Below are 24,443 nucleotides of genomic sequence, written 5' to 3' on the forward strand. Positions count from 1 at the left end.
CCATGACCATAAGACATTCCCCCTCTTCTTTCTCATATAGGAGGCAGTGACTTTTCTGACATGATGCAATTCTGTGACATAATCAAAACAAAGATTGTGTCATCTAAAAACAGTAGTAGGGCTTCAGAACTATTATTTTAATTCATATGCATATTTAATCAGTTAATCAACTAAAACTTATATGACTTTTATTAAGATCATTTAATTGAGTCACAGTCCTTATATAAAGACAAATAACCACAGGGCAGGTTCATGTGTTACTTTCCCCCTGGCTGTTTTTAAAAGCCAGTGCTGGTACTCCAGTTCTGTAAATGCGGGCATTCATCCTATCAGGACAAAGTCTTGCTTTTGTAGTTCCTTCTTATCTTTTCTCTTTCTCTGCTTCTCTTAATGTTGAAACCAGCCCTTAAATGCAGAAATCGGATAGGGAAAGGAGGATACACATTCTGGGTATGTGTATCTTTTTGTCATGTCCAAACAGGTCAGATGTGAAATGCACGCAAACATTTTGTGTCTGGCATAGGTCAGCTTTCAGGCATTGAAGATATAGGTCTGTCGAACCCCACACATACGCACGCACATACACGTATCTTTCTCAAATTTGCATTGTTAGGATGTCAGCAGGGAAAAGTAATTTCTGAAGCAATTTGGCTCGGATGTCCTTCAAGTATTTCTATGTGTGTGCTATATAACCTGCCTTTCATGGGAGCAGGTATAGCCCAGAGTGTTCGCTTTGGATCAAGAAAATCTAGCTTTAGATCCCCACTTTAACCTTGAGCAAGTCCGTGTCTCCATTCAGATACTTATTTTTAAAAATGGAAAGAGTAGTGAAGTGACTCACAGGAATGTGGGTCTGAACAAGATAAGGATTGCATAAATTTTTTATCCTCCACTTAGCATCTGATGTAAGAACATTGTAGTGTTGGCAATTATTGCATGATCTTCACAACTCTCACCACGAGAGCAATATCAGTTTATAACAAAAATATTGGCAAAAGTTGAATTTACAGTCATGGGAACCAGGGTTTCAAAGTCTGATACTGATCTGTCCTAACCTATCTGCCTTGAGCACCATTTCTGGAGTAAAGACAGTATATAAATGTAATAAATAAATGATGATTGTGATCAAAATCTAATGACTTGTCCTTCTGGTTGCTCTAATTAATAGCAGCATATTTAACTGTGGTTTTATTTTTATTTTTTAAAACTGTTTTGTAACTTTTTGTAATCTTTGAATTGCAAGCTGATGTTCATATTTGTTCTCTCACGACAGACTGTGAAAGGTGGAATTTCAGAAACACGAATTGAAAAAAGAATTGTCATCACAGGAGATGCAGACATTGATCATGATCAAGTAAGACATTTATTTTATTTGCATTAATTCATTTGCATTTTTTTCAGGAACTTTTACCAATGGAGCAATTGCAATATTAAATACTAAAGACATTTTGCATGTCTTTTGGGGTCTCTGGAAGGATTTGAGAGTTCACCTATAAGATCAGATTCTGAACTTCTTTCGGAAGCTGTGAAAGTCCTTGTTGCCATAAACAGATTAATTGGTGACAGTTTACAAGGCATCATTTATAAGAGGCTGAAGAGGCCATTTTATTTTGATAGCCAAGATAAAATCTGACAAAATTTTCAGTTGCATTATATCTGTGTTGAGTAGATATGTCACTGATTGCACAAGTGCTAGAGGATGGAAATCCTAATTTTGATCCAGAACTTTGGCATTGTTATATTTTGGGAAGTGGATATTAGAGCTGAATCATTATAGGAAGCACAATGGTTGCTGCCCTGAACACAGTTAAAAGTAGTTTGTTCTTTATGGCATCTTTATTCAGGTTCTTGTTCAGGCCATCAAAGAAGCAAAGGAACAACACCCAGACATGTCTGTGACCAAGGTGGTTGTCCATCAGGAGACCGAGATTGCAGAATAAATGGCAAGTCCAGCTATATAAGTTGTATATCAGGTAATGCTGTCTTTTAGCACTGCTGCACCATGAAATGCAATTGGTTATAACTTCAGTCATACATCGGAATAGTTTATTGCTCGAAGTTTGCAAGGAAAGCCTTTTCAGAAGCTGCTCTTATTTTGAATATATTATTGCAAGATTTTACAAACAGGAATGGCCAGCTAGTGGAACAGGGGGCAGGTCTGGAGTGTAGTGGATAGAGAGACATTTTTCTCCCTCCCTCTTAATACTAGAATCTGGAGTCATCGCATGAAGCTGGATGGCGGGAGATTCAGGTCAGATAAAAAGAAATACTTTACAAAGTTAAACGATGGAATTCATTAGCAACGATGTAGCGACGGTCACCGATTTGGATGGCTTCAAAAGGAAGTTAGACAAATTTATGGAGGATAAGGTTATCAGTGGCTGCAACTTAGGATGGCTATATATTACCTCCAGTTTCGGAGGCAATATGCCTCTGTGTACTAGTTGTTGTGGAACATGAGCGGAATGGTGCTATTGCACTCATGTCCAACTTGTGAGTTTCCCACCGTCAAGTGGTTGGGCACTGTATGAAGAGAATGCTGGACTAGATGGACTCATGGTTAAGTGTCATTTCCAAGCAAGAATCCTGCTATCATGTTCCATAAACAGAGCCTTGGATAGTTTGAGTACGACAGTGGTTCCCAATTAGGTAAGTACTGCAGACCCCTTGTTTTTCAAATGCCAAGCCATGGACCCCCAACCTTTGAAAAAATTGTTATCTCTATGGTAGTTACCTATGCGAAGCAATTTTTTGGAGAAAATAAGGGGTAGCCCCTAATAAGCAAAGGATTTTAGGGATACTAAAGAACAGACTGTAAAATTTGTGATATTTGTGATATTACCATGCAAAAATGACAGTGATTTAGTTAGGAATATAAAGACAAATTTAATTTTACTAATGTCTAGTTTACAATTGAACAAATTATGACATGTCTAGCAGCTACTAAACCTAAATGTGATGGGAGAAATCATGCCTCTTTTTGTCCCGAACAATCCCTACTTTTCATCTCAAATCTGGATCAACATCGAGCTGATTTCTATGCTTGTTCTTCATATAACAAAATGTCGAAAATGTTTGTTTCACAAAGATATGTGGAACAAAAGGGAACTAGATGTTTCAAAGCTTTTTCACCTAACTTCTTATAATCAGGAAAAACCTTCACCCAGAATTGGTTCAGTCTATATTCTTTGAAAAATGATTTCAATGAACCATCACAAGTCATGTCAACAAGTGCGTCTTGCTCTTCCGCAGATAGAGTTGTTAGTTGTACGTCATCACATTCAAAAGGATTCCTTATCCATGAGTTTACAGGATTAGGTGCAGGGAAGTAATCTCTGAAGCTAGTCGCTAAATCACGCAGGTGCTCAGCGATGTTATATTTTACTTCTGGTAGGAATTTGTTGTCAGTGGACTCCAGAAATGAATGGTGAATATGTGATTGGTGCTTTGGACTCTCCCCCCCCCCGGGTGGGTTACGCAGACCCCCTGGGGTCCGCAGACCACCAATTGGGAACCGCTGGACTAGGATACTGGAGGCTATCTTCAGACATCTAGATTTTATTTATTTGCATTTTTATCCCATCTTTCTGCTGTTATGCACGCAAATTGCCTAACAAGAAATCCAAAATAATGATAAATCCAATATAATAGTGTATAGCAACTATCAAAAACATGTAAAGTAAGCAGGTTTAAACTCTGTGCTACAGTTTTGGAGGCAGGCAAAAACTTTTTTGTTTCAGCAGTCTTTTGGAACTATACTGGACCTGTGTTAATGTATTGGGTTCCCCCCTTTTAATCTGCTACAAGTTTTTTTTTAAAAAAAATTAACATGTTTTTAATTTTATGGCCGGTTTAATTCTATTTTAACTTTTGTAATTTATATGTATATATTTTGATCGTACATGTTTTCATCTTGTAAACCCCCTTGAGTCCCAGTACTGGGAAAAAGGCAGGAAATAATAATAATAATAATAATAATAATAATAATAATAATAATAATAATAATAATAATAATAGCAGCTCATTCTCAAACACTTGAGTATTGTGTCTACAAAAGATAACAAGGAACGCAAGGATGTTTGGTCATGTACTACTTCTGTGTGGTGGAACAGAACTAATTCTCATTTACGTTTTGTTATTCTGGACCTCATACCTGAATATGAAATACACACGTGCAAAGGGTACATGCATGCATGTATTTATTTATTTTTGTATTTATTTATCCTCACAGGAAGACTCCAGCAATTAACTAGCATGTGCTATAGAATTTCAGACATGTGTTCTATTTTCACCGGTTGGTAACTTAGTGTCATTTATATCTTCCTAGGCGATATCTGTTTCAGTCTGCGAAGGCCACCCAAGATATACCAGCAAAACTACAAGGAAACTACCTTGGAGCACCATGACCTCAAATTTGCCAGATTTTCTCTCAAGCAAACATTCTATCATTTACTACTAGGAAGTTGTGCTTTTTGATGTTTACTTGGGGTTCTCTTTAATACAGTGGATCCCTTTTTGATTATCGTTTTTATATTGTGACTGACAATATGCCATACTTTTCACAGTACTGAAGTATTTCTTTTTTTACAGGTTTTCATTTTTCTTTTTTGCATTCCCTTTCCCACCACCCTTTCTGGATCTGTATTATGACATCAAAGGCCCACGCAAAAAGAACATGTAGGGCTTACCAAAAGTGGTTGCCTTTAACTGCATTGCCCTTCATCTTCCTCCTCCTCGAGCAGCTTGCATTCTCACATAACTTTGAACACATTATAGTCTGTGTCAATGACCTAAAAGTGGCCCCCTTACCAGAAAAGTCAACAAATCACTTTGTGCAATGTTTTGATTTGCCTCTTACGATTGATCTGAAACACCTCCAGTGTTCCCAGCCACAGCTATTTTATATATACCAGGCACAGGCATGTCTGCCCTCTTTGCATCTGGATTTTCCTGGCTTTTGTGGGTTTCTCAGCCAGTAGATGCTTGAACATAGAAGGAGGCTGTGGTATTTGCACAGGTGTTTCTGTAGTTGTTCAGGAATAATGGAAGTTGCTTCACCTTTTATACTGTGAATTCTAGAGCTTTTAGATGAACTGTGACAAGGCAGCTTGCCTTCCTTCATTATTTCTCTCCTTTTTATTTCCTTTCCTTTTTTATACTTCTTGGAAGACTGCATCTCTTGTCAATCTTATCAGCTTTTTTTCTTCTCCCCGCCCCCCATTAAATTAAGCCTATCAGAACTGTGTGTTTAAGAGGAATGGCCTCTGAACGCTATGACATAGGCTGTAATTTGCAATAGTTTTTCCCTCCCTTCCCAGTCACGTGTGTTCAGGGTTTTGTTTTGTTTTTGTTAGGATAGTTTTGTAATCGTACTGGTTTTTAAAGCACTATTTAAACTTGGCGCACAGACAACATATCAAAGTAAGGGATATATGAAACTCAGTCATCCCTTAAAGACAATCCAGCGTTCCTAAACCTGTACTCTTTAAGCAGGCAATTTCAAAGACTTTATCCAGGATAGGTTGTTTCCACTGATTGCTGTTAAAAACTAGGCCTTTTGGAGAGTGACTGTACTTGTTTCCATCATATACTGCTCCTTGCAAGTCAATATAGTAGACTGTAGTTCTTCTTCGGTGCAGTTCACAGAGCACACTGCTGTTGTGCCTCCTTCCTTCATTTCAGTGGGGTCATATAAACTCCTTACATAATCCCATCAAAATGAGTGCAGGATGTAGAGCAGCTGTCCTTAGTGAATTGCTCCCTCAGGCTCCTTCACTGCCATGCTGGAATGAAATGACAGAGCCCAGGATTGGCTGAAGTTTTCAGCACCTTAACTCAGGTGTAATTACTGGAGAATGTTGCATGCCATCACACACACACATTTGGAGAAAGAGCAGGAGTTGATGTTTTCCTGTGGATGGGTAGAATTTTTTAAAAAAAGGATTTCCCCTTGCTTTTAAATTACACTTTTAAACAAATCACACAAAAGGTTGTTGGTAGAGAATACTCCAGTTGGAGAGAATTTTCACTTCCTGTATATGGTTTTGCCACTTGCCTACTGAATTATTCCAAATTCGGGTGCACTGTGCTCTTTACAAATAGGATATGCTTCCTTGAACCACTACTGAGTTGGAAGGTTACATTGGCAACACTAAAAACTGCAGACCTGATCTTTCATTCCAGCAACGTGTGAAAATTCTGTGAAGGTATAACCTATAGAATTATGAACTATGTTATTTCTATGAAAGGGATGAGATTGTATTGAATATGCCACCTAAATAGCAGCCATGGGTAGAGGCTAATTGTACCATATGAGAAATGGTAATGAATGCTTTGTGCTATTTAAGTTAAAGGACGATAGATATACACATTGTTAAAAGAATTTGAGTTCAGCGGCTTAGTGTTTGGAACTTTTCATTTAAGCTACATGGTCACATTGTATGTATCTTCTTCCCTCAGATTCAAGTGCATTTTAAATTAGGAAGTCAGTACAAACTTTTACAGAGCTCAAAGAGTTATAAGAGTGTAAGAATTCAGCCCTCCTTGATCAGCTTTGCTCTAATGTGCAGGGGTGGGGGCACTGCTAACCACAATGAGCTTCCAGTGGCTGCCATCCAAAGCTGGGAGTAAAGCCCAGCTGAAAACAGTTGGCCTTACTTCTAAGTGAATAAGCACAGGATTGGGCTATAATGCTTACTCCAGGAATTCATATGTCCTCTTTCTCTCTACAAAGGAACTTTTAAAAACGCTGAACTTAAAAATGAATGAAGTCAGCCCATAGCACTTAAAATAATGAATTTATTGTGGAAGATGACTTTGGGTGCGTCACTTTCTCTAATGTTGAATCTTAGTACCTCTGCAGCTTTTTATCCTCCGATATTAAAAGCTTAAAGCAGCAGCCTTGAAAGATGTCTCTCGTTCTAAAGAAGGCATCTTTTTAAAAGGTCAAACCTTACCGTACATGCAGTCCTGTTACTCATTTATTAATGCAACTATTGTTTTTCAATACGTTCTTTTCAATACGTTCTTCAATACGCTGGTGGAAGGACATATGTCTTGTCCTTCCACCAGCTATTACTCGGCATGATGTGGACCCTTTTGTGTACTGTGGCTAGCTAGCTGGCGTTGTCCTGTCCTGTTTAACACTCCACTTCCAGGCATTTTTGCATGAAATGTAAGTCCGCCATTAAACATATAATTCCCTTCACGCAATGAGGCGCCCTTCCATTTTCAGAGCTCTCCACCCCTTCTCCTTTTGGTCCCCAAATCTATCCATGCAGCAACCCTAACTTATAGACACCTTGTCCCCTCCCATTTTTTATGGTGAGTTGGGCAGCGGGGGGCAGGGGGATGATTCAGACTTCCTACAATCCCAGTTGCTTTCCTTTCCTGCAAATTCCTCTCCTCTGAATATCCCCCTGTCCTGGGTTTTAGCTTCTTTTTCACACAACCCAAATAGTATACATAGCCGTTTGTGTAAATATTTAGCACTGCTTAAAAAAGTTACCTAATCTCAAGAATAGTTCAACATCTCAAGGGAGGGAAGCAAGTCTAACTGGACGACATGTGAAACAAACCTGGAATATGGAAGGACAAAAAAACTTAAATGCAACTGGGCAGTGAGTCAGACATAGCCCTGAGGTAGGATGCAGCAGGACAAGATGTACTACGTGAATAACTGAGAGTCACCCTAGTTTTGCCTGTTCCTTCATTTTTGTTTTTATAGTATTTATCCATCACAGACCATCTTGGCAAAGGTTTTATGTATTTAGCACTAACAGGCTTAGGTAATAAAATTTGATCTTGCCTTTGTCGAATCAAAATTGAGCTTTCCATGTCAAACAGAGAATCCCTATCTCCTTTAGGTACATTCAGGATTGTGTACCTAAAGGAAGGTACATAATCTGCCCAAAACAACACAAAACATATGCCTCCAATTATGTAGCGGGAAATGCTGAATTGCGCGAATTATTTGCTATTTGGGTCATGCAAATCAACCTGATTAACATGACCTTTGTGTCGGTTATTTTGCCATTTCCCCATCATTCTGCTTCTGATCATTGTAAGGGAAAGAATTTATTTCCCTAATTATTGTAGTATCTCCGACTTTTGACTAGAAATCTAATTTAACAACTTCTCTGGCTTCTACATATCACCAGGCTTTGCCCACATACTTTTAAGCTTAACTTTGCAGCAGTAAGGTCTAGAAACCTTTAAAAATTAATAATTAAAAATGAGTTTCTTAGGAACCTGAATTCTGTGGCCGGTGCCATGTTCTGTGATTTTTCTTCCATATAATTTCTGCAAGCATACAGTTTTGAATATGCTCCCTTTACATTAAGGAAAGCATTTGCTTACTATTTGGGCTTATAAATAGTCACTGACCTGGTTACTTGTGGCAACCAGGATCACCTCCCAGCAAGAAGACAGAGGGCAGCTGTTGTAAATTGAAGAGTTGTTTGTTTTTTCTTATCTACAAGTGACTAACATTAAGTATGCATGGCTGGTTGAAAAAATTATGAGCTAGAATTTATTTGCCAAGCTGGCTTAGCTTTTCACAGCTGGTGTTGTGAAATCCACGCAGTTCTAAGATACCAGGGGTATATCCTCCTGAGCAGTCTGAGGGGGCTGCCACTTCTTGTGAAGAAGGAATATTACCAGGCTGCCTGCACTCCCAAATCTGCCACCATCACTTGAACAGTGTAGAATAAAGTTGGCTTCTGGCATTTTCAAAATTGCTGGGGGCCAGTGCTGCTATCATCAGTGCAGTACAATGAAATACGATCTATTTATTTGTAATGCTGAGATGACAATACGTTCCCAATCACTTCCTCTCCCATCTATGAGATTATCCAGAAACTGTCTTAACTGTATAGTAAATGGAAGCTATTTATGTATGAATGTGTGTACAGAAGGAAGGGCAGCAGGATGGGGGATCCATAATGACCAATTCGGAATTTTAAAAATTACAACTTCACTTGCCAACAATTAAAGTATGAATAAACCTTGGTTTTTTTCCTTTGGGGGGTTTCCTAAAGTGTGGTTTGCCATTTTCATAAAACAAACAATTAAGCATCTGTGTTCTAATTAGGGGGGTTGTTTTTGTTTTTTAAACATTGAATCACAAATTATTTCACTGCAGATATGAAGGAGCTTTGTAAATTTTTTAAACCGGTGAATTGTATAGAATAGTGAATTACTTCTTTCTTTAAAAATAGGAATGGAGTAAAAAAAAAGCAAATCTTTATAGCTTATGTAGCTGTTATTTTGGACTTTTGTAGTCAAAGAGGAAGTAGATGTAGCATTTAGACATAAGTGTTCAATCTTGCTACTTGTATTGCATTTTTTCAATAAATTTTCAAATAAAATATGCCATTGTAAAGTTCTACTTCATAAGTACAGCCTGAACTCTCAAAAACTGCTGAGTTGTAATTCTTACATTTGTCAGCCTTAGCCTTTTCACTTAAAATTAAGATTGGTAACAGGGACCAGAAGGTTCAAACATATAAGACCAACTCTGGCCTGCTTGCATTGGCTGCTTGTACATTTCTGAGCCCGATTCAAGGTACTGGTTTTAACCTATAAAGCCTTACACGGCTTGGGACCGCAATACCTGATGGAACGCCTCTTCCAACATGGACCTACCAATACACTATGCTCAACATCTAAGGTCCCTCCTCCGGGTGCCTACTCTGAGGGAAGCTCGGAGGATGGCAACAAGGGAGAGGGCCTTTTCTGTGGTGGCCCCCCTATTATGGAACAATCTCCCCAATGAGGCCCACCTGGCGCCGACATTGTTATCTTTTCGGCGCCAGGTCAAGACTTTCCTTTTCTCCCGGGCATTTAACAGCATATGTTGAGTTTTAACTGACTCCAAAGCTAGCTTTGGCCTGGCTGAGTGTTTAAAAATTGTTTAAAATGTTATCTGGTTTTATGTTTTTGTTTTTAAATTTTGTATATTGATTTTTAATATTCAGTCTTAGATTTTAATCTAATCGTTTTAATCTTTGTAAACCGGCTATGGGGCGGTATATAAATGTAATAAATAAATGAAAAGACGGTCACCTTGCCTTGGCTGCTTCCACTCACCCCTCCGACCAGACAAAATCTGCTCCCCTTAACGGCACCCTTGAGCGTCCGTGTGTCATGGTTAGGCTGTCTCTCCTTGCAACCATGTTTACTGTCAGCGCATAGGGTTAGCTACTTGTGGTACAGATATAATGCTGCCCTTCACATAAATGATATCATGGGATCACATGCTCCTCTTCTTGTCTTCTAATGTCATAATTAGTTGTCCTGTTTGCATTGACATTACCAGTAAGCAGCCAAAATTTAGTTGACAATATCAGCCAGATGGTTTTCTCAACAAACATCCAGAAAAAAAAGCTTATCTGGTTTCTGAAAGTTTCCAGCTTGTAATTTCGGCACATGCATGCTGTTCATGCTGTGTACATATATCTTAACACATTGCCTCCTGGGAATTGGAATCCTCAGCACAAGCCATGGCAGAGAGCCATATGGAAATTCAACACACATCAAACCAAATAAGTCCATGAACAAGATACATAAAACATTTGCAAGGAATGATCAAGTGAATTTACTCAGAGAAGTTACTCATCAGTCAAAAGGCTATTTAGTTGGGGTTCTGGTTGCATAGTTCACAGATCAATGAGATGTTTTGTCAAGAGCAAAAAGCTAACACAGGAATTTCTGCATATATACCAACAAAGCAACCAGTTTCAAGTGTCTGGTCTGCTGAATAGTGACTGTGTACAGGCAGAATCTCATTTTATATTTTGAACTGGAGAAGATGTTCAGAGTGAAATGATGCTTGGTTTGTAATACAGCCAAGCATTATGAGTTAGACAAGTTTTGGATTACAAACCAGGTAATTGCAAACTTTAGCAACTTTGGTAGTTAATAATCATTAGTTGAGTAAAGTAAACACTATGGTTAATGTTTGTCCATACGTAACTAACCATGGTTAAAGTTGGTGTAGGGTTCTCATGTAAGAGGAAGAATTAGAGATAGGAAGTGTGTCTATTCTACAGGCTGTGCTCACTCCTGTAACCATAGTTAAGGGATGGGGTTACATTTGCAAAATCCCTTACATCACTTTTTCATGGCCAGAGGCCTTCCCCTGATCTGGAAAAAAGATTCTGGAAATGGTCACATGCACAGGTCAGAAAGAAGAGAAACACATTTTCAGAATGCAAAATTAGTTTATTTGCAGGGCTAATAAAGTATTTTGCATCCTGAGAACAGGTTTATTTTCTTTCTGACCTGATTTGGATGCTTACCTCCTGTTTTTTCACATGCACAGTCAACACAACTTCTAAATTAGCCATATTAGTAAGTGATGCTGCAGGTAATATTTATCTGAGACTGAAGTATCAGTAATTTATGCATAGGGATGTCTGGATTTTGGGAAATCCGTTATGTGTGTGTTTCGTAAATTGTGGGGTTATTTCTTCCAGCATCTGTTGAAGGATGGGTTCTATTTTGTTCCCTGTTAAGTGGGGAAATATATAAATAATTCTGTAAGAAAGTTTGCAAGAATGTACATGATGTGTTAGCACACAACATTTAGCGTATTTGTCCCCTGTTTTATTCAGCTTTTCCACACGTATATTTTCCAGCATGGCATATGTCTAAGGCGAAGCATGCATATTCTCCGATGATTTCGGGAAAGTAAAACAAACAAACCCAGAAGTCTGCGGACTCTTCACACCCTGGGGAGGCCTCTCCACAGCAGATTCCGCAGGTCAAATTCTTCAAAATCTGAATTAATTTTAGTCCATCTCCGATTTCTCTAACATCCCTATTCATGCTCATGCTGAAAAGGGCTTTTCTGATCTCACTCCCTTTAGTAACTGCTGTGCTGAAAGTCGTTTCTTGTGCAAAGTTCTCATCTTTCCATGATGGACTGTGGGTTCAGTATACAGCCCATGGCTGCTTGGCTGATTGAGTGTGCTCTCATGCCAGAGCTGGAATTCTACAAATTCATTCAGTATTTTACGCTGCAGGAGCAGCAGAGGGAGCACATTGCAAGGTTTGGAAACCCTGGAGGGGTCGTCTTTTTAAAATATAAGGAACTGCAGTTGGAGAGCAGAATTCCTGCCACTTCCAGACAATCTGCACTTCAAAAGCCACTGTTTCTGCATCCTGGCTTCCTCAGCTGACTCTTGTGATGTTTTTCTCTGTGTTTCCCCCCTTCCTCTTGGATTCAAAGGGTCAGTTGGCATGGTGTCTCATGTGGTCTGTAAATTGTCCTTGGAATCCAAGAGAAAACTTCATTAAAGCCAGCAAGAACTGCCAGACCGTATGAATGTAAGAACACAGGGCTGTAGCTCATTGGTAGAGCACATGCTTTGCATGTAGAAGGCCCCAGATATCTCCAGGTAGGGCTAGGAAAGAATCCTGTCTGAAAACCTGGAGAGCTTCTTCCAATCAGTGTCAATACTGGGCTAGATGAACCAATGGTCTGGCTCAGTATAACACAGCTTCTTATGTTCCTATGATGGATCAGACCAAGGGACCTAGTCTAGCATCCTGTTCACAGTGGCTGGCCAGTTGTCTGTGGAAGACCCACAAGCAGAACATGAGTGCCATAGCCCCTTCCTGCTCATGTTCCGCAGCAACCGATGTATGATACTGGAGGTATGATATAGCCATCATGACTAGTAGCCACTTGTGCACTTAACTTCTTTTTAGCTTGATTCTTTGGCCATGGCTAGACAAGGGGCTTGTAGGGCGACAATCTCGCGATTTTATAATTGCGAGATCATCGCCCTGGTCTACATGTGGCGCGTGACATTGTGGCCGCCATTTTGAATTCATTTTTCTTAAAGGGAAAGGAGCCCATGGGCGCTCGAACAGAAATCGTAAGTTTAAAAAGAAAAAAAAGTCCCCCCACTCCTGGCTCCTCGCGGTTACTCACGAGGAGCAGGGACAACCTGCAATGCCCGGCCACACGTTCTGCAGTCTCAGGATCCATCCCGAGACCGTGGAAAAAACGGAATTAAAGTGTAGGGCCATATCCCGGGCCAAGGGAGGGATCATCCCTCCCTGCTCCCGGAATCCCCTGTGTGTTATGTGGACACACAGGGATGATCCCGGGATATAGGCCTGGTCTAGCCATGGCCCCAGTCACTGCAATGGAGATGCTTCATTGTGGGTCCCTCATGCTCGGTGAGCTTCATTCACCATATAACAAGCAAGGTACAACTTCGGTGACATGCTTTTAATGTTGGTTCTGACAAGCAATGACTCCCAGTATAATAACGTGACTTTATAGGCCCCCCAAAATGGGGAGAAGAAATTTGAATGGCCTCAAAATTAGTTTGCCATAGAGTGTTTTCACAAAAATGAAACTTGCGTGAATGACGCCATCACTTTTAGCCTTACTATCATCAATAGATAAACCATTAAGGTTGCAATAAGTTTCAGATTTAGAAAGTAATCTCATATCTACTTGGGATAACAGAATAATAGCCATATATATCATAGACATCAAGAAGCATTGGATTCCTCTGATTATCAGGGGAGGTGGCAGGAGAAAAAGAAAAAGAAGAGAGATCCTGAACTACATCACTTTTGTAAAGATGACATACATAAACCTTGTTTTATTTCCTAATGTAAACATTTAATCTGAAAGAGATCCCACAAGTCCAGTTCATATTTTACCATCAATATTTGAATGGAGGTAATGCATAAGAAATAGTTGTTTTCCAAAGAAGTAACAGCTAGTTTTTCCCATAGATGCTGTCAGTCCGTAGAGTCAAAGGCCGATGAAAGGACAACAAATATGACACACAGCTTTTTTGATGGATTGTTAACTTACTTTTGAATAAGATAATTCCCAGCTACTGCTGTAACCATTTTTAAGTGGTGAAGCTGACTGCAATTTTCCTTCACTTCAACAGTAAATCTGGCCATACTGTCATGCTTTGTAAGCCAGGGATTCCTAAAATGCCCCGGAGCAGGGGTCCCCAACTTTTCTGAACCTGTTGGGGAATTTGAGACATTGTTCTGGGCACCCCCCACAAAATAGTTCCAATGGAGGACGTGGCTAGTCACCAAATGGCTATTGTGGGGGCTTGGACAGTCAAAAGAAGGGCTGTGCAGGGACCCCCTGATCTGCTTCTCTTCCAGATTCGCAACTTCCAGATCAGGTCTGCTCTGCTCCGCAGCGATCCACCTATGGTCTGCTTCGCTTCGCTGCGGAGCTCTGGATCCGAATCGGAGCTCCGTTCCCCCCCCCTAGACTTGCATTAAAATCCAAACGCCTATAACTTTTTTTGTTAACGTTAGACACCTCAAAAATGGCACCATGAGACCTTATCCATGTATACACATTCATGCTAAGCCTCAAGCAAATCCAAGCATCACCTGATTTTCGGGGAATTTTTGAAAATCCGACACCCCATTTTCAGAAATGGGATTTACTCTGACATTTTTACAAATACAAGCTTGAAAGTGCGCACCCTCACAGATGCCATGTAGATCCACATTCTTGGCAAGCTTCAAGCAAATCCCATTATCCCCTGAATTTTGGCAATTTTTTTAACCTTTAAAGCATCACCCCCTAACCCAAATTCACACCCCTTTTGATATCTCCATTACTGTAAACATTAGAAACCTCAAGATTGGCACCATGACAGCTTATCCATGTATCCATATTCATGCCCAGTTGGAAGCAAATCCGAGCATCCCCTGATTTTGGGGGAATTTTTGAAAATCTGACAAGCCATTTTCAGAAATGGGATTTACTCTGAAATTTTTACAGATACAAACTTGAAAGTGGGCACCCTCACAGATGCCATCTAGATCCACATTCATGGCAAGCTTCAAGCAAATCCCATCATCCCCTGAATTTTGGCGATTTCCCCCCTTTTAACTCACCCCAATTCAAATCCCATGCTAGAACTCCATCAGTTTTCACGTTAGAAACCTCAAATTAGGCACCATGACGCATATCCATATATACACATGCATGCCAAGCCTCAAGCAAATCCAAGCATCCCCTGATTTTGGGGGGATTTTTTGAAAATCCGACACCCCAGTATCTCAGGGATTTTTAAAGCTGCAGACAGCTCAATGGGCTTTCTTTCTTTATGGCCATTTCAAAGGAAATCCCAACATGCCATGAATTGGGGAGTAGATAAACCTAAATATGAATCTTCTTCCACACTTGAAAAAATTATTTGGAACTTATTTGGAAGAAGTCTAAGTGAGCGCAGGAAGGACTTATCCCCTGAGTCAAAGCAAGACATGCACAAACCTTCCCTGTGAGGCGGGCACAGAGGAGGTCAGCAGGTGGCTGTGCACCTGTAGCACTGGGAGCAAGCATGCCAGAGGCTGGTGTGGTTGATCCACACAAAAAGCCCATCTAGTACATCTCCTAGGCACCAGGAGGGCAGAGAGACATGCACGCGATGTATGACTAACTCATAGATCTATGGAGAAGCGGGCACAGATGGGCATTGGCAGGCAGGCAGAGAGGCGGGCATTGGCGGGAAGGCACAGAGGAGTTGGTACCTTGCACAGGTAAGCCATAGATCTCTGGGGAAGTCAATCCCAGCAGATCCAGCTACCTCACAAGGATGGCTCCCAGGCAGGCAGGCAGAGGCAGACTGGCATTAGCAAGCAGGCACAGATGGGCACCTGCTGCCTTTTCTCATGATGAATAATAATTATAAATAATAATTATAATAATAATAGTAATAATAAAAGTATTTATTATTTGGGGAAATGGGACAAGTGTGTATGCTTTGCCCAAACTTGATTTGAATGGTCAAACTTTATTTGCTTTTTTGCACTTAACAAGCAGTGTACGCCCGGCAAACACACTCACACAATAACACACAGTCCAAAGAAACACACACACACACACACACACACACAGAAGAAAGAGAGGATAATTATTATTTTTTTGGAATTTTTTGTAAAGTTTTTTTATATAGAAGAAAGAAGGAAGATGAAACAGAGTCACAGAACAGGGGTTTAAAAGAGGGAGAAGCGGTTGGGGGTGGGGGTGGGAAACTAAACAAACAAACACTCCAAAAATGAAAAATTTAAAGATTATATAAATCAAAGTAAGGGAAAAACACAGAGCAAACTAAGCAAACCGTCAGAAATAACAAACACACAAGACACAACCCAAGCTAAAATCTAATATGTCCTCCAAAACACTGCTGCAGCACACAGAACTACGTCCTCTCTCCAGTAAGACCAACCCCACAAAGTGACAGAAAGGAAAAGGGTCTCAGGGTGGCTCTGCCTTAGTCCCCTCTCCAACATTGGGATTGGAGGATGCTTCACATGAGGTGATCACTTCTCATCACAATTGGGAGTTGAATCTGCCTGTCATCGCTTAAAAAAAAACCTTACCCCCTCCCGCTTTTAACATTCTAAACAAATTAATAGCAAGCAAACCGCACAATGAAAGAGTCTGAACATCTCCACAAATGACCCCCAACCACCACTCTCTAAGCACAGCGAGTTTCAGGGATGTAGGTTTCAAAACAAAAAAGTTATTCGCTAATCTTTTCCGCAATGCAATCCTATGAGAAAAATATCCAAAATGGCGGGCGGAGCACTTCGCAAAAAGAGGATCAATTCGCATGTGGCTGCTTCTCTTCTCCATGCTTCTCTAGCCACCCGATCCGCTTCTCCTCCACCTGTAACGGAGGCAAAGCACCCTCATCTGCTTCTGCTTCTCCGAACCGAAGAGAAGTGGATCACAGCCCTAGTCAAAAGAATGAATGGTGATGGGGAGAAATAGCAAGGAAAAGGGATAGAGTGAAGCTAGTTCTAGGAGGGGGGAGAAGCAGTGAGAGAAAGAGGAAAGGGAGAGAAACAGCAAAGCTAGAGGCTGGGAGTGGAGAGAAAGAGCAAGATAAAGGGGTGGAGTGGGAGAGAAAGAGCCAGGCTAGGGGTTACGAAGGGAGAGAAAGAAGGAGGCGAGGGAAGGCGAAGGGAAAGAAATTGCGGGGAAAGGAGTTGGTTGCAAAGAAATAGAAAGGCTAGAGGCTGCGAGTGGAGGGAAAGCAAAGTGAAAAGATCTGTGTGGACAGAAGAAGGCCGCACGGAGCCAGGAAACAATTCTTTTTCTTCTTGTCCTGCCCAGTGAGCAGCAGCAGATTCAGGAACAGGAAAAAGAACCTGGCAAACTAATATTTTTAATGTGGTTTTTTTAATTAAAAAATATTTTTGAAGGAGGCAAAGAGTTGAGAGCTTTGTTGGCACTGTGGGAGGACCCCACAAGATGTGACTATGTTAAACACCCCTGCCCTGGAGAGTGGAACGGAACCTTGTCAAGGTCACTGTATCTGCATATCTTTGAATGTCTTTCAGCAGGCATTAAAAACTTATTATCCCAGCAGGCCTTCCCATTTTAGAATCTTATTGCTGACTGTTACATATTGTTTTATGTCATATTGCTTTTTTTATTGATTGTTTTATCTCGTTTATTTATTTTACTTTGTATGCTGCATAGAGTATTTTGTATATAGGCAGGATATAAATTGAATAAATAATAATTTAAAAATAATAATATCAACCTTGGACATTAAAATAGTTTACTGTCCGGGTGAAATTGACACGCCTTCTTCCATATATTTAATACTGGTGAAACTGACAGGATTTTCCCAATGCTATCATCTGGGCAACTAGTTGGGTGAATGAAAGTGACAAAACGTAACTCTCTAAGCTTTTCTATCTATTCAGGAAATGGGGGAAAGGCTGGCAATTTCACTGCTGTAGAAAAAAGAAAAGAAAAAAGAATCAAATGACTGAAGCAGGCCAGGGCTGCTGTGAAAAACGGGCTTCCCCTTTGCCCAGTGACTAGATAATGTGCAGTCACTAATGGGTTAGGATGGGTATAAAATTAGTTCATCCCAGCGGAAGCTGGTTTCAGGCAGACGGCTCGGGTCGACTCAGCCTTCCATCCTCCCGAGGTTGGTAAAATGATTACCCAGTTAGCTGGGGGAAAGGTAATAACGGCCAGGGAAGGCAACGGCAAACCACCCCGCTATAAGGCCTGCCAAGAAAACGTCAACAAAAGCTGGCATCCCTCCAAGAGTCAGTAATGACTCAGTGCTTGCACAAGAGGTTCCTTTCCTTTCCTCCCTGTTGTCTAGAAGACCGTAATAGTCAATTCACTTTTGTTAACAGTGGTAGACGATTGGGGGTCTACGAGATGGGAATCAAGAACTGACCAGCTGGGGGGTCCTATGAACACAGCCTTCTCCCACGCTCAAAACCTCTCTGGAGATGCTTTTTATCCATTTCTACGTAAAGCATCCAAGACTTGAGTCTGGAAAGGAAGATACATGGAAGGTGATTGATGCCCGTCCCCTAACAGACAGATATTTTTATAGACAGAGGCATTATGCCTTTTAATAGCTGTCTGATAGGTATAAATCAACAAGTGAAACTATTTCTGGTATATGGATATGCAGTAGAGGCTGCAATGTTTAATCAAGTAATTGGTTAGATTAATCTATCTTAAAAGTTTTTAATCAACTAAGAGGTGTCCCAGATTAATCCAGCAGCAGTTCAACATTGTTGTTGCTTTTAAGAAAACATTTTTAATACAAGTGCTTATAAAAACTGCAGCTGGTAAGGACCATGGTAAAAGCAGCTTTTCCTCATTCTCCCACCTAAGATGATGCCTATTGCAATAATAATAATAATAATAATAATAATAATAATAATAATAATAATAATACTAATAATAATTTCGTTAGTCACATCAGTCACTGGCATCACATCAAAAAAACTATATGGAAAATCTTCAGAAACTGGGCCTACCAAAATACATCCATAGCAACATCCAGAAAGCAGTCAAAACATGCTCAATTGTCAGGAAATACCTGAACCAGTAAAAGACAGCATGACCTGGCAAAGCCTGTCATGTCCATCTAGAAAAACCACCACGAGCGGAAAAAGAGACATCATCATCATCATCATACTTTTGTGTGTGCCATCTAAAATCAATAGAAGTATGTTTCTTGTTTCAGAAACACTTTTACCCATTTTTTTTATTATTATTATTTATTTATATAGCACCATCGATGTACATGGTGCTGTACAGATAACACAGTAAATAGCAAGACCCTGCCGCATAGGCTTACAATCTAATAAAGTTGTAGTAAACAATAAGGAGGGAAAGAGAATGCAAACAGGCACAGGGAAGTGTAAACAGGCACCGGGAAGGGTGAAGCTAACAGTATAGAGTCAGAACAAACTCAAAGTTTAAAAGCTATAGGGAAAAGAAAAGTTTTTAGCTGTGTTTTAAAAGCTGTGATTGAGTTGGTAGTTCTCAAGTGTTCTGGAAGAGCATTCCAGGCATGAGGGGCAGCAGAGGAAAATGGACGAAGCCGAGCAAGGGAAGTAGAGACCCTTGGGCAGGCAAGAAGCATGGCATCAGAGGAGCGAAGAGCACGAGCGGGGCAATAGTGTGAAATGAGAGAGGAGAGATAGGCAGGAGCTAGACCGTGAAAAGCTTTGAAGGTCAACAGGAGAAGTTTATATTGGATTCTGGAGTGAATTGGGAGCCAATGAAGAGATTTCAGAAGCGGAGTGACATGGTCAGAGCGGCGGGCCCAAATGCAAATGTATGCAAATTAATTTGCTGGATTAATCAGCTAAAACTTATTTATAGATGCACAGGACAATCCTATGCATGTAAGTCTCATTGTGTTCAATGGGGATGACCCTTAGGAACACAGGCATAGGATTGCAGGCTAAAATTACTTAAATCGGGTTGCAATGACGTATTGTAACAGGAAAAATGGTACTTCTTGATTTTTGCCTTTCACACAGTTGATAAAGGTGCAGAGCCCATGTCCTTGAAAGAACATGACCCATCATACTGTCTTGATCAGAGGTGGGGAACATGTAGCCTTCCAGATGTTGTTGGACTCCCAGCTCCCATCAGCCCCATCCAGCATGATCGCTGGTCAGGAGCGATGGAAGCTGTACCCAACAGTCTCTGGAAGGCCATGCATTTCCCAGCTCTGATTCAGAGACACCAAAACAAGGTGGGATGAAGTTGGGCAAAGGCAAGCCCACGCAGCTACTGCTGTTGGTTTCCGAGCTGCAGCCCTTCCTCGACAATCTCAGCAGCTGCTTTCTCCGCACTGCTTGGCTTGCAGTTTGCAAGAGGGTTTGCAACTGGGTCATTTGCAGCTTAATGTGTACAGTCTGGAGTAGGCCTGGAGCCAGTTGCGGCGATCAAGCTGTCTGACTCCAGGAAAGATCTCCACGAGGGCTTGTGCTGGAGAAGGAGGAGGAAGACAGAAACTCAGAGGGCATTTCAATTCAGTCCCATTTAGTGCTCGAGAAGAGCACTGGCTGGATGAACTCCTGGGGGCTGTCTTCACAGCGCCAAGTTGGCCCTGCGTTCCTCCTAAACCCAGTTTTGCTTACCTGGGGTGGCGTTGGGGTTGAGTGTGGGGTTTCCGGCGGTCATCCGGGTATTGGAGCCACCGTCCTGCCCTCTTCCTGGCTTGCAGTGACCAATTGCCAGTCACCTACCATCAGGACCACCACCACCCCAGATTGGCCACGGAGTGAGGTCAGATGGCAGAAGAGCCAGGGTGACCTCATAGAAGCATAGAATAGTTGGAAGGAGCCTATAAGGCCATCGAGTCCAACCCCCCTGCTCAATGCAAGAATCCACCTTAAAGCATCCCTGACAGGTGGCTGTCCAGCTGCCTCTTGAAGGCCTCTAGGGTGGGAGAGCCCATCACCTCCCTAGGTCATTGGTTTCACTGTTGTACTGCTCTCACAGTAAGGATGTTTTTCCTGATGTCCAGCCGGAATCTGGCTTCCTTTAACTTGAGCCCATTAGTCCGTGTCCTGCACTCTGGGATGATCAAGAAGAGAACCTGGCCCTCCTCTGTGTGATAGCCTTTCAAGTATTTGAAGAGTGCTATCATGTCTCCCCTCAGCCTTTTCTTCTCCAGGCCAAGTGAGTTAATAAACTTTTTCGCTCCCACCAAAAAAGACAGGGTAAGTCCCTGATCTTTTTTTTCTGCACAGCTTTGCGAAAAAGACCCTCTGTGGCTGCGTCATATAACCAATGCAGCACAGATTCGCAGCCATTGTAGGGCTTTGAGTGCATAAAGACAGCCCCTGCTCTGCTAACAAGAGCAGCGACAAACAACGCATTTGTATCGACAGAATGGCAGGAACAACAGCAGGGATTGACTATAAGAAGAGCTTTGCTAGGTGACATGAAAGCAAGGTCCATCCCTGAAAGCTCCAGCGTTCCACGTTGCACCATCCCCTCCCCAAGGGAAGCTGGTTACAGCATCAAAAGGAGAGCATCAGCTCCCCCTCCTTTCCTGCACCATCTTGTCTCAAAGCAGAACCTGCCCCCCCCCCCTTTGCACACATCCTTCATGAACGAATAAAAGCAGCAATGAAATGCTTTTCAAAGCCAAGCGAGTTAATCAGCTTTTTTCGGTGACGGCAAACGCTGGTCCTGGCCAAACTGTGCATTGCTCAGATGAAGGGGGTGGGCGACTGAAAGCGGTGAGATTCCAAAGTTGGATACTTTTCTTTTTTAAAATTTATTGCTGCTGCCAACCACCCCCTCCCTTGCCCCAATACAGCTCCTCCCCAGCAGGAGGGAAAAGATCTGGCTCGATTGGCACAGGTTCAAGTTTGTTTAACTGGGCATATGTCAAAAGGTTGTCTCCTGTCCCCAGGGAATTTTGGGAAAGGGAAGAATAAACAGAAGAATAAATAATATGTAATTGGGAGCCAAGGGTTGCAGTTTCCCAGAAACAGCTTTTTAGCAAAGGCCTGGTCTGTTGCTATTTCAGAAAGGGTGCGGAACCAAGGAGATTCATGATTTGAGAGCCACGGACCTATGGGTTGGACTGGGCACCTGGCTCTTGCATCTGGCCTGTGTGCCTTTTGGTGACCTATGGACAGGTCAGCATATTGTATATGTCAAAGCAGGGATGGGCTACTGGTGGGCCCGACAAATGTATTGACCCACAACTCTCTTAATTCCTCACCATTGGCTATGCTTGCTAAGGCTGATGAAAGCTGTAAGCCAAAACTTCTGGAGTGCAACAAGTTGCTCACCCCTGTGTTAAATTTATTTGTTCATTTCATTTCGTTTCTATACCGTCCAATAGCCAAAGCTCGCTGGATGGTTCACAAAGTTAAAATGAAAAGTACAGCATAAAATAAATTATGAAGGCTTAAAACCAAATATAAAAGTACAACCGGAATAAAACCGAGTAGCAAGGCAGAGATTTAAAATGCAGATTTAAAATAGCAAAGCCAAAAGACTAAGATAATAAAATAAAAAGGTCTTCACCTACAACATAGGTGCCAGGCAAACCTCTCTAGGGAGCTCATTCCACAGCCTGGGTGCCACAGCAGAAAAGGCCCTCCTCCTGGTAGCCACCCACCTCACTTCCTTTGGCATGGGATCATGGAGAAGGACCCCTGAGGATGATCTTAGGGTCTGGGCAGGTACATATGGGAGGAGCAGGGAGTTGTCGACTGAAGACTGCACTGTGGGCAGATTGATTTATATGGGAGGAGCAATCTTTCAGATTACTTGGCCCCAAGCCATTTATGGCTTTGAATGTTAATGCCAGCAATGTGAATCAGCCCAGACATGGACTGGCAGCCACAGCAGCTGGAAAAATACTGGCGTGAAAGTAGTGATGCCACCAAACATTATAGATACTTGATTCAGAGTTGTAATGGGCTTGTAATGTATGCTTATCTTCTGATCCTGGTTCATTCCCTTCTTCCCAGTTCTTCTGCAGATCGTAATTTTAGGTAGATGAGAACTTCCACACACTTACCGGGATGCAAAAACATGGTAGTGTGGAGGCTCCTGTTCTCCATCCCTAAATGCAGTTTCCCCAGGGCACTTGCTGTTCCTATTAACTTAGCACAGAGTAGTAAGCATGCTGGGAAGATTTCATTTCCCATTAAACCCCCCACCCGGATTTCAGGGAAGTTGGCATAGCAGTGTTCATTTCCGATGCCAGGGAAGAGAGGAGAGGTGAGAAAGAGACCTTCCTGCTCCTCTTTCCATGGCCACCGTTACAGCTGCCAGGTAAGACAGCAGGGTGTGTGTGTGTGTGTGTGTGACTCAAGGAGTGGTATCTCTCAAGAAGTGGTGGGAAAAGAGCAGTTATGAGCAAATACAGAACGTCTGGATGGAAATGTTTCCCCCAAGCATTTTCTGCAGTCACTTGCAAGAGCTGAAATGATTCTGAATCAAGCCAGGAGAGTTCAGCCCTTATTGGTTACTTTCTTAAAGGGAGAGTGATTCTCAAGTAGAAAATTGTACCATACAAAGCAACCTCAAGGCACTGCAAAATGAGATTAATTTCTTGCAGAGTGCTGTCAGTGCATTCTCTCCGTTCTGTCAGGTCGCTTGACTGGACATTTTTTGGTGGCTTTTTAAGCCCATTCCACTTGGTAAATGCTTCCTATTATTATTATTATTTTAAAAAAACTTGGCACAAGAGAGGATTAAACAGTGGAGACTTTCAGATCTCTTAAACCTGACAGACAAAATTCTGAATAAAACATTCAGTTCCGTATACAATTTACATTACACTTGATAATGCTGACTGCCTCGCAATCATTACTCATCCTCATAACAACTTTATTAGGTAAATCATGATCCTCACTTTTGCATTTAGGAAATTCAAGCTGAGAGAGAGGGAGGCTTGTCTTGTGCAAGCTGCAAAAAACAGTTGGAAACGCTTTAGCGCTGAACTAAGCCTTTTTCTGCATTTCAAATTGTCTGGAAAATCCAAGGCAAAAGCCTTATTTAAATAAATAAATAAATAAATAAAGACGGGTGCACTACGACCAACAAAAAGGCACCACTCGTCTTTTTGGGCATCGCCTCACTCCAAAAACCTTGACGTGATGAAGCTACCGCTGACTACTGCCTGAAAGCGCTGTGTATACAAATGGAATCCAAGGCCATGGCTAGACCTACGGGTTTAGCGCGACTGAGGAGGAGAATTATATCGCGAGATCTCCCCCTCTGTCTACATGTGGCACGCAACGTCCTAGGACAGCGGTTCTCAACCTGTGGGTCGGGACCCCTTTGGGGGTCGAACGACCCTTTCACAGGGGTCGCCTAAGACCATTGGAAAACACATATTTCCAATAGGAAACTGTATTGACTGTATCATCTTTTGTATCATCTTTTGTATTAATGCTATTGTTATGTATTATAGCAAACCATCCCATGACAATGGATTGTGTTGGGAAGAATGAAAATAATTTTATGGTTGGGGGTCACCACAACATGAGGAACTGTATTAAAGGGTCGCGGCATTAGGAAGGTTGAGAACCACTGTCCTAGGAGGAAGAGGATGTTGCACCTGCCATTTTTTTTTAAAGGAGACAGAGCGCACGAGAGCTCGAGTGAAAAA

General features: G+C 41.6%; 1 protein-coding gene across 24 annotated transcripts in view; it reads left to right on the top strand.

Annotated features, from left to right (window-relative positions):
- EPB41 (erythrocyte membrane protein band 4.1) overlaps positions 1–9,368 on the top strand; it is a 101,061-nt gene extending 91,693 nt beyond the window's left edge. For 23 of the 24 annotated variants that reach the window (XM_063139821.1, XM_063139816.1, XM_063139820.1 and 20 more), the window contains 3 exons: positions 1,274–1,354; positions 1,845–1,973; positions 4,328–9,368. In XM_063139821.1, coding sequence (XP_062995891.1) covers positions 1,274–1,354; positions 1,845–1,940 — 177 coding nt within the window. In that variant the 3' untranslated portion in view covers positions 1,941–1,973; positions 4,328–9,368. The remainder of the gene's footprint in view (positions 1–1,273; positions 1,355–1,844; positions 1,974–4,327) is intronic. The other variant, XM_063139818.1, reaches the window with a different exon arrangement.
- The last annotated feature ends 15,075 nt before the right edge of the window (positions 9,369–24,443 follow it).

Source organism: Elgaria multicarinata, chromosome 13, assembly GCF_023053635.1.
Source record: "Elgaria multicarinata webbii isolate HBS135686 ecotype San Diego chromosome 13, rElgMul1.1.pri, whole genome shotgun sequence".
In the NCBI taxonomy this organism is placed as follows: domain Eukaryota; kingdom Metazoa; phylum Chordata; class Lepidosauria; order Squamata; family Anguidae; genus Elgaria; species Elgaria multicarinata.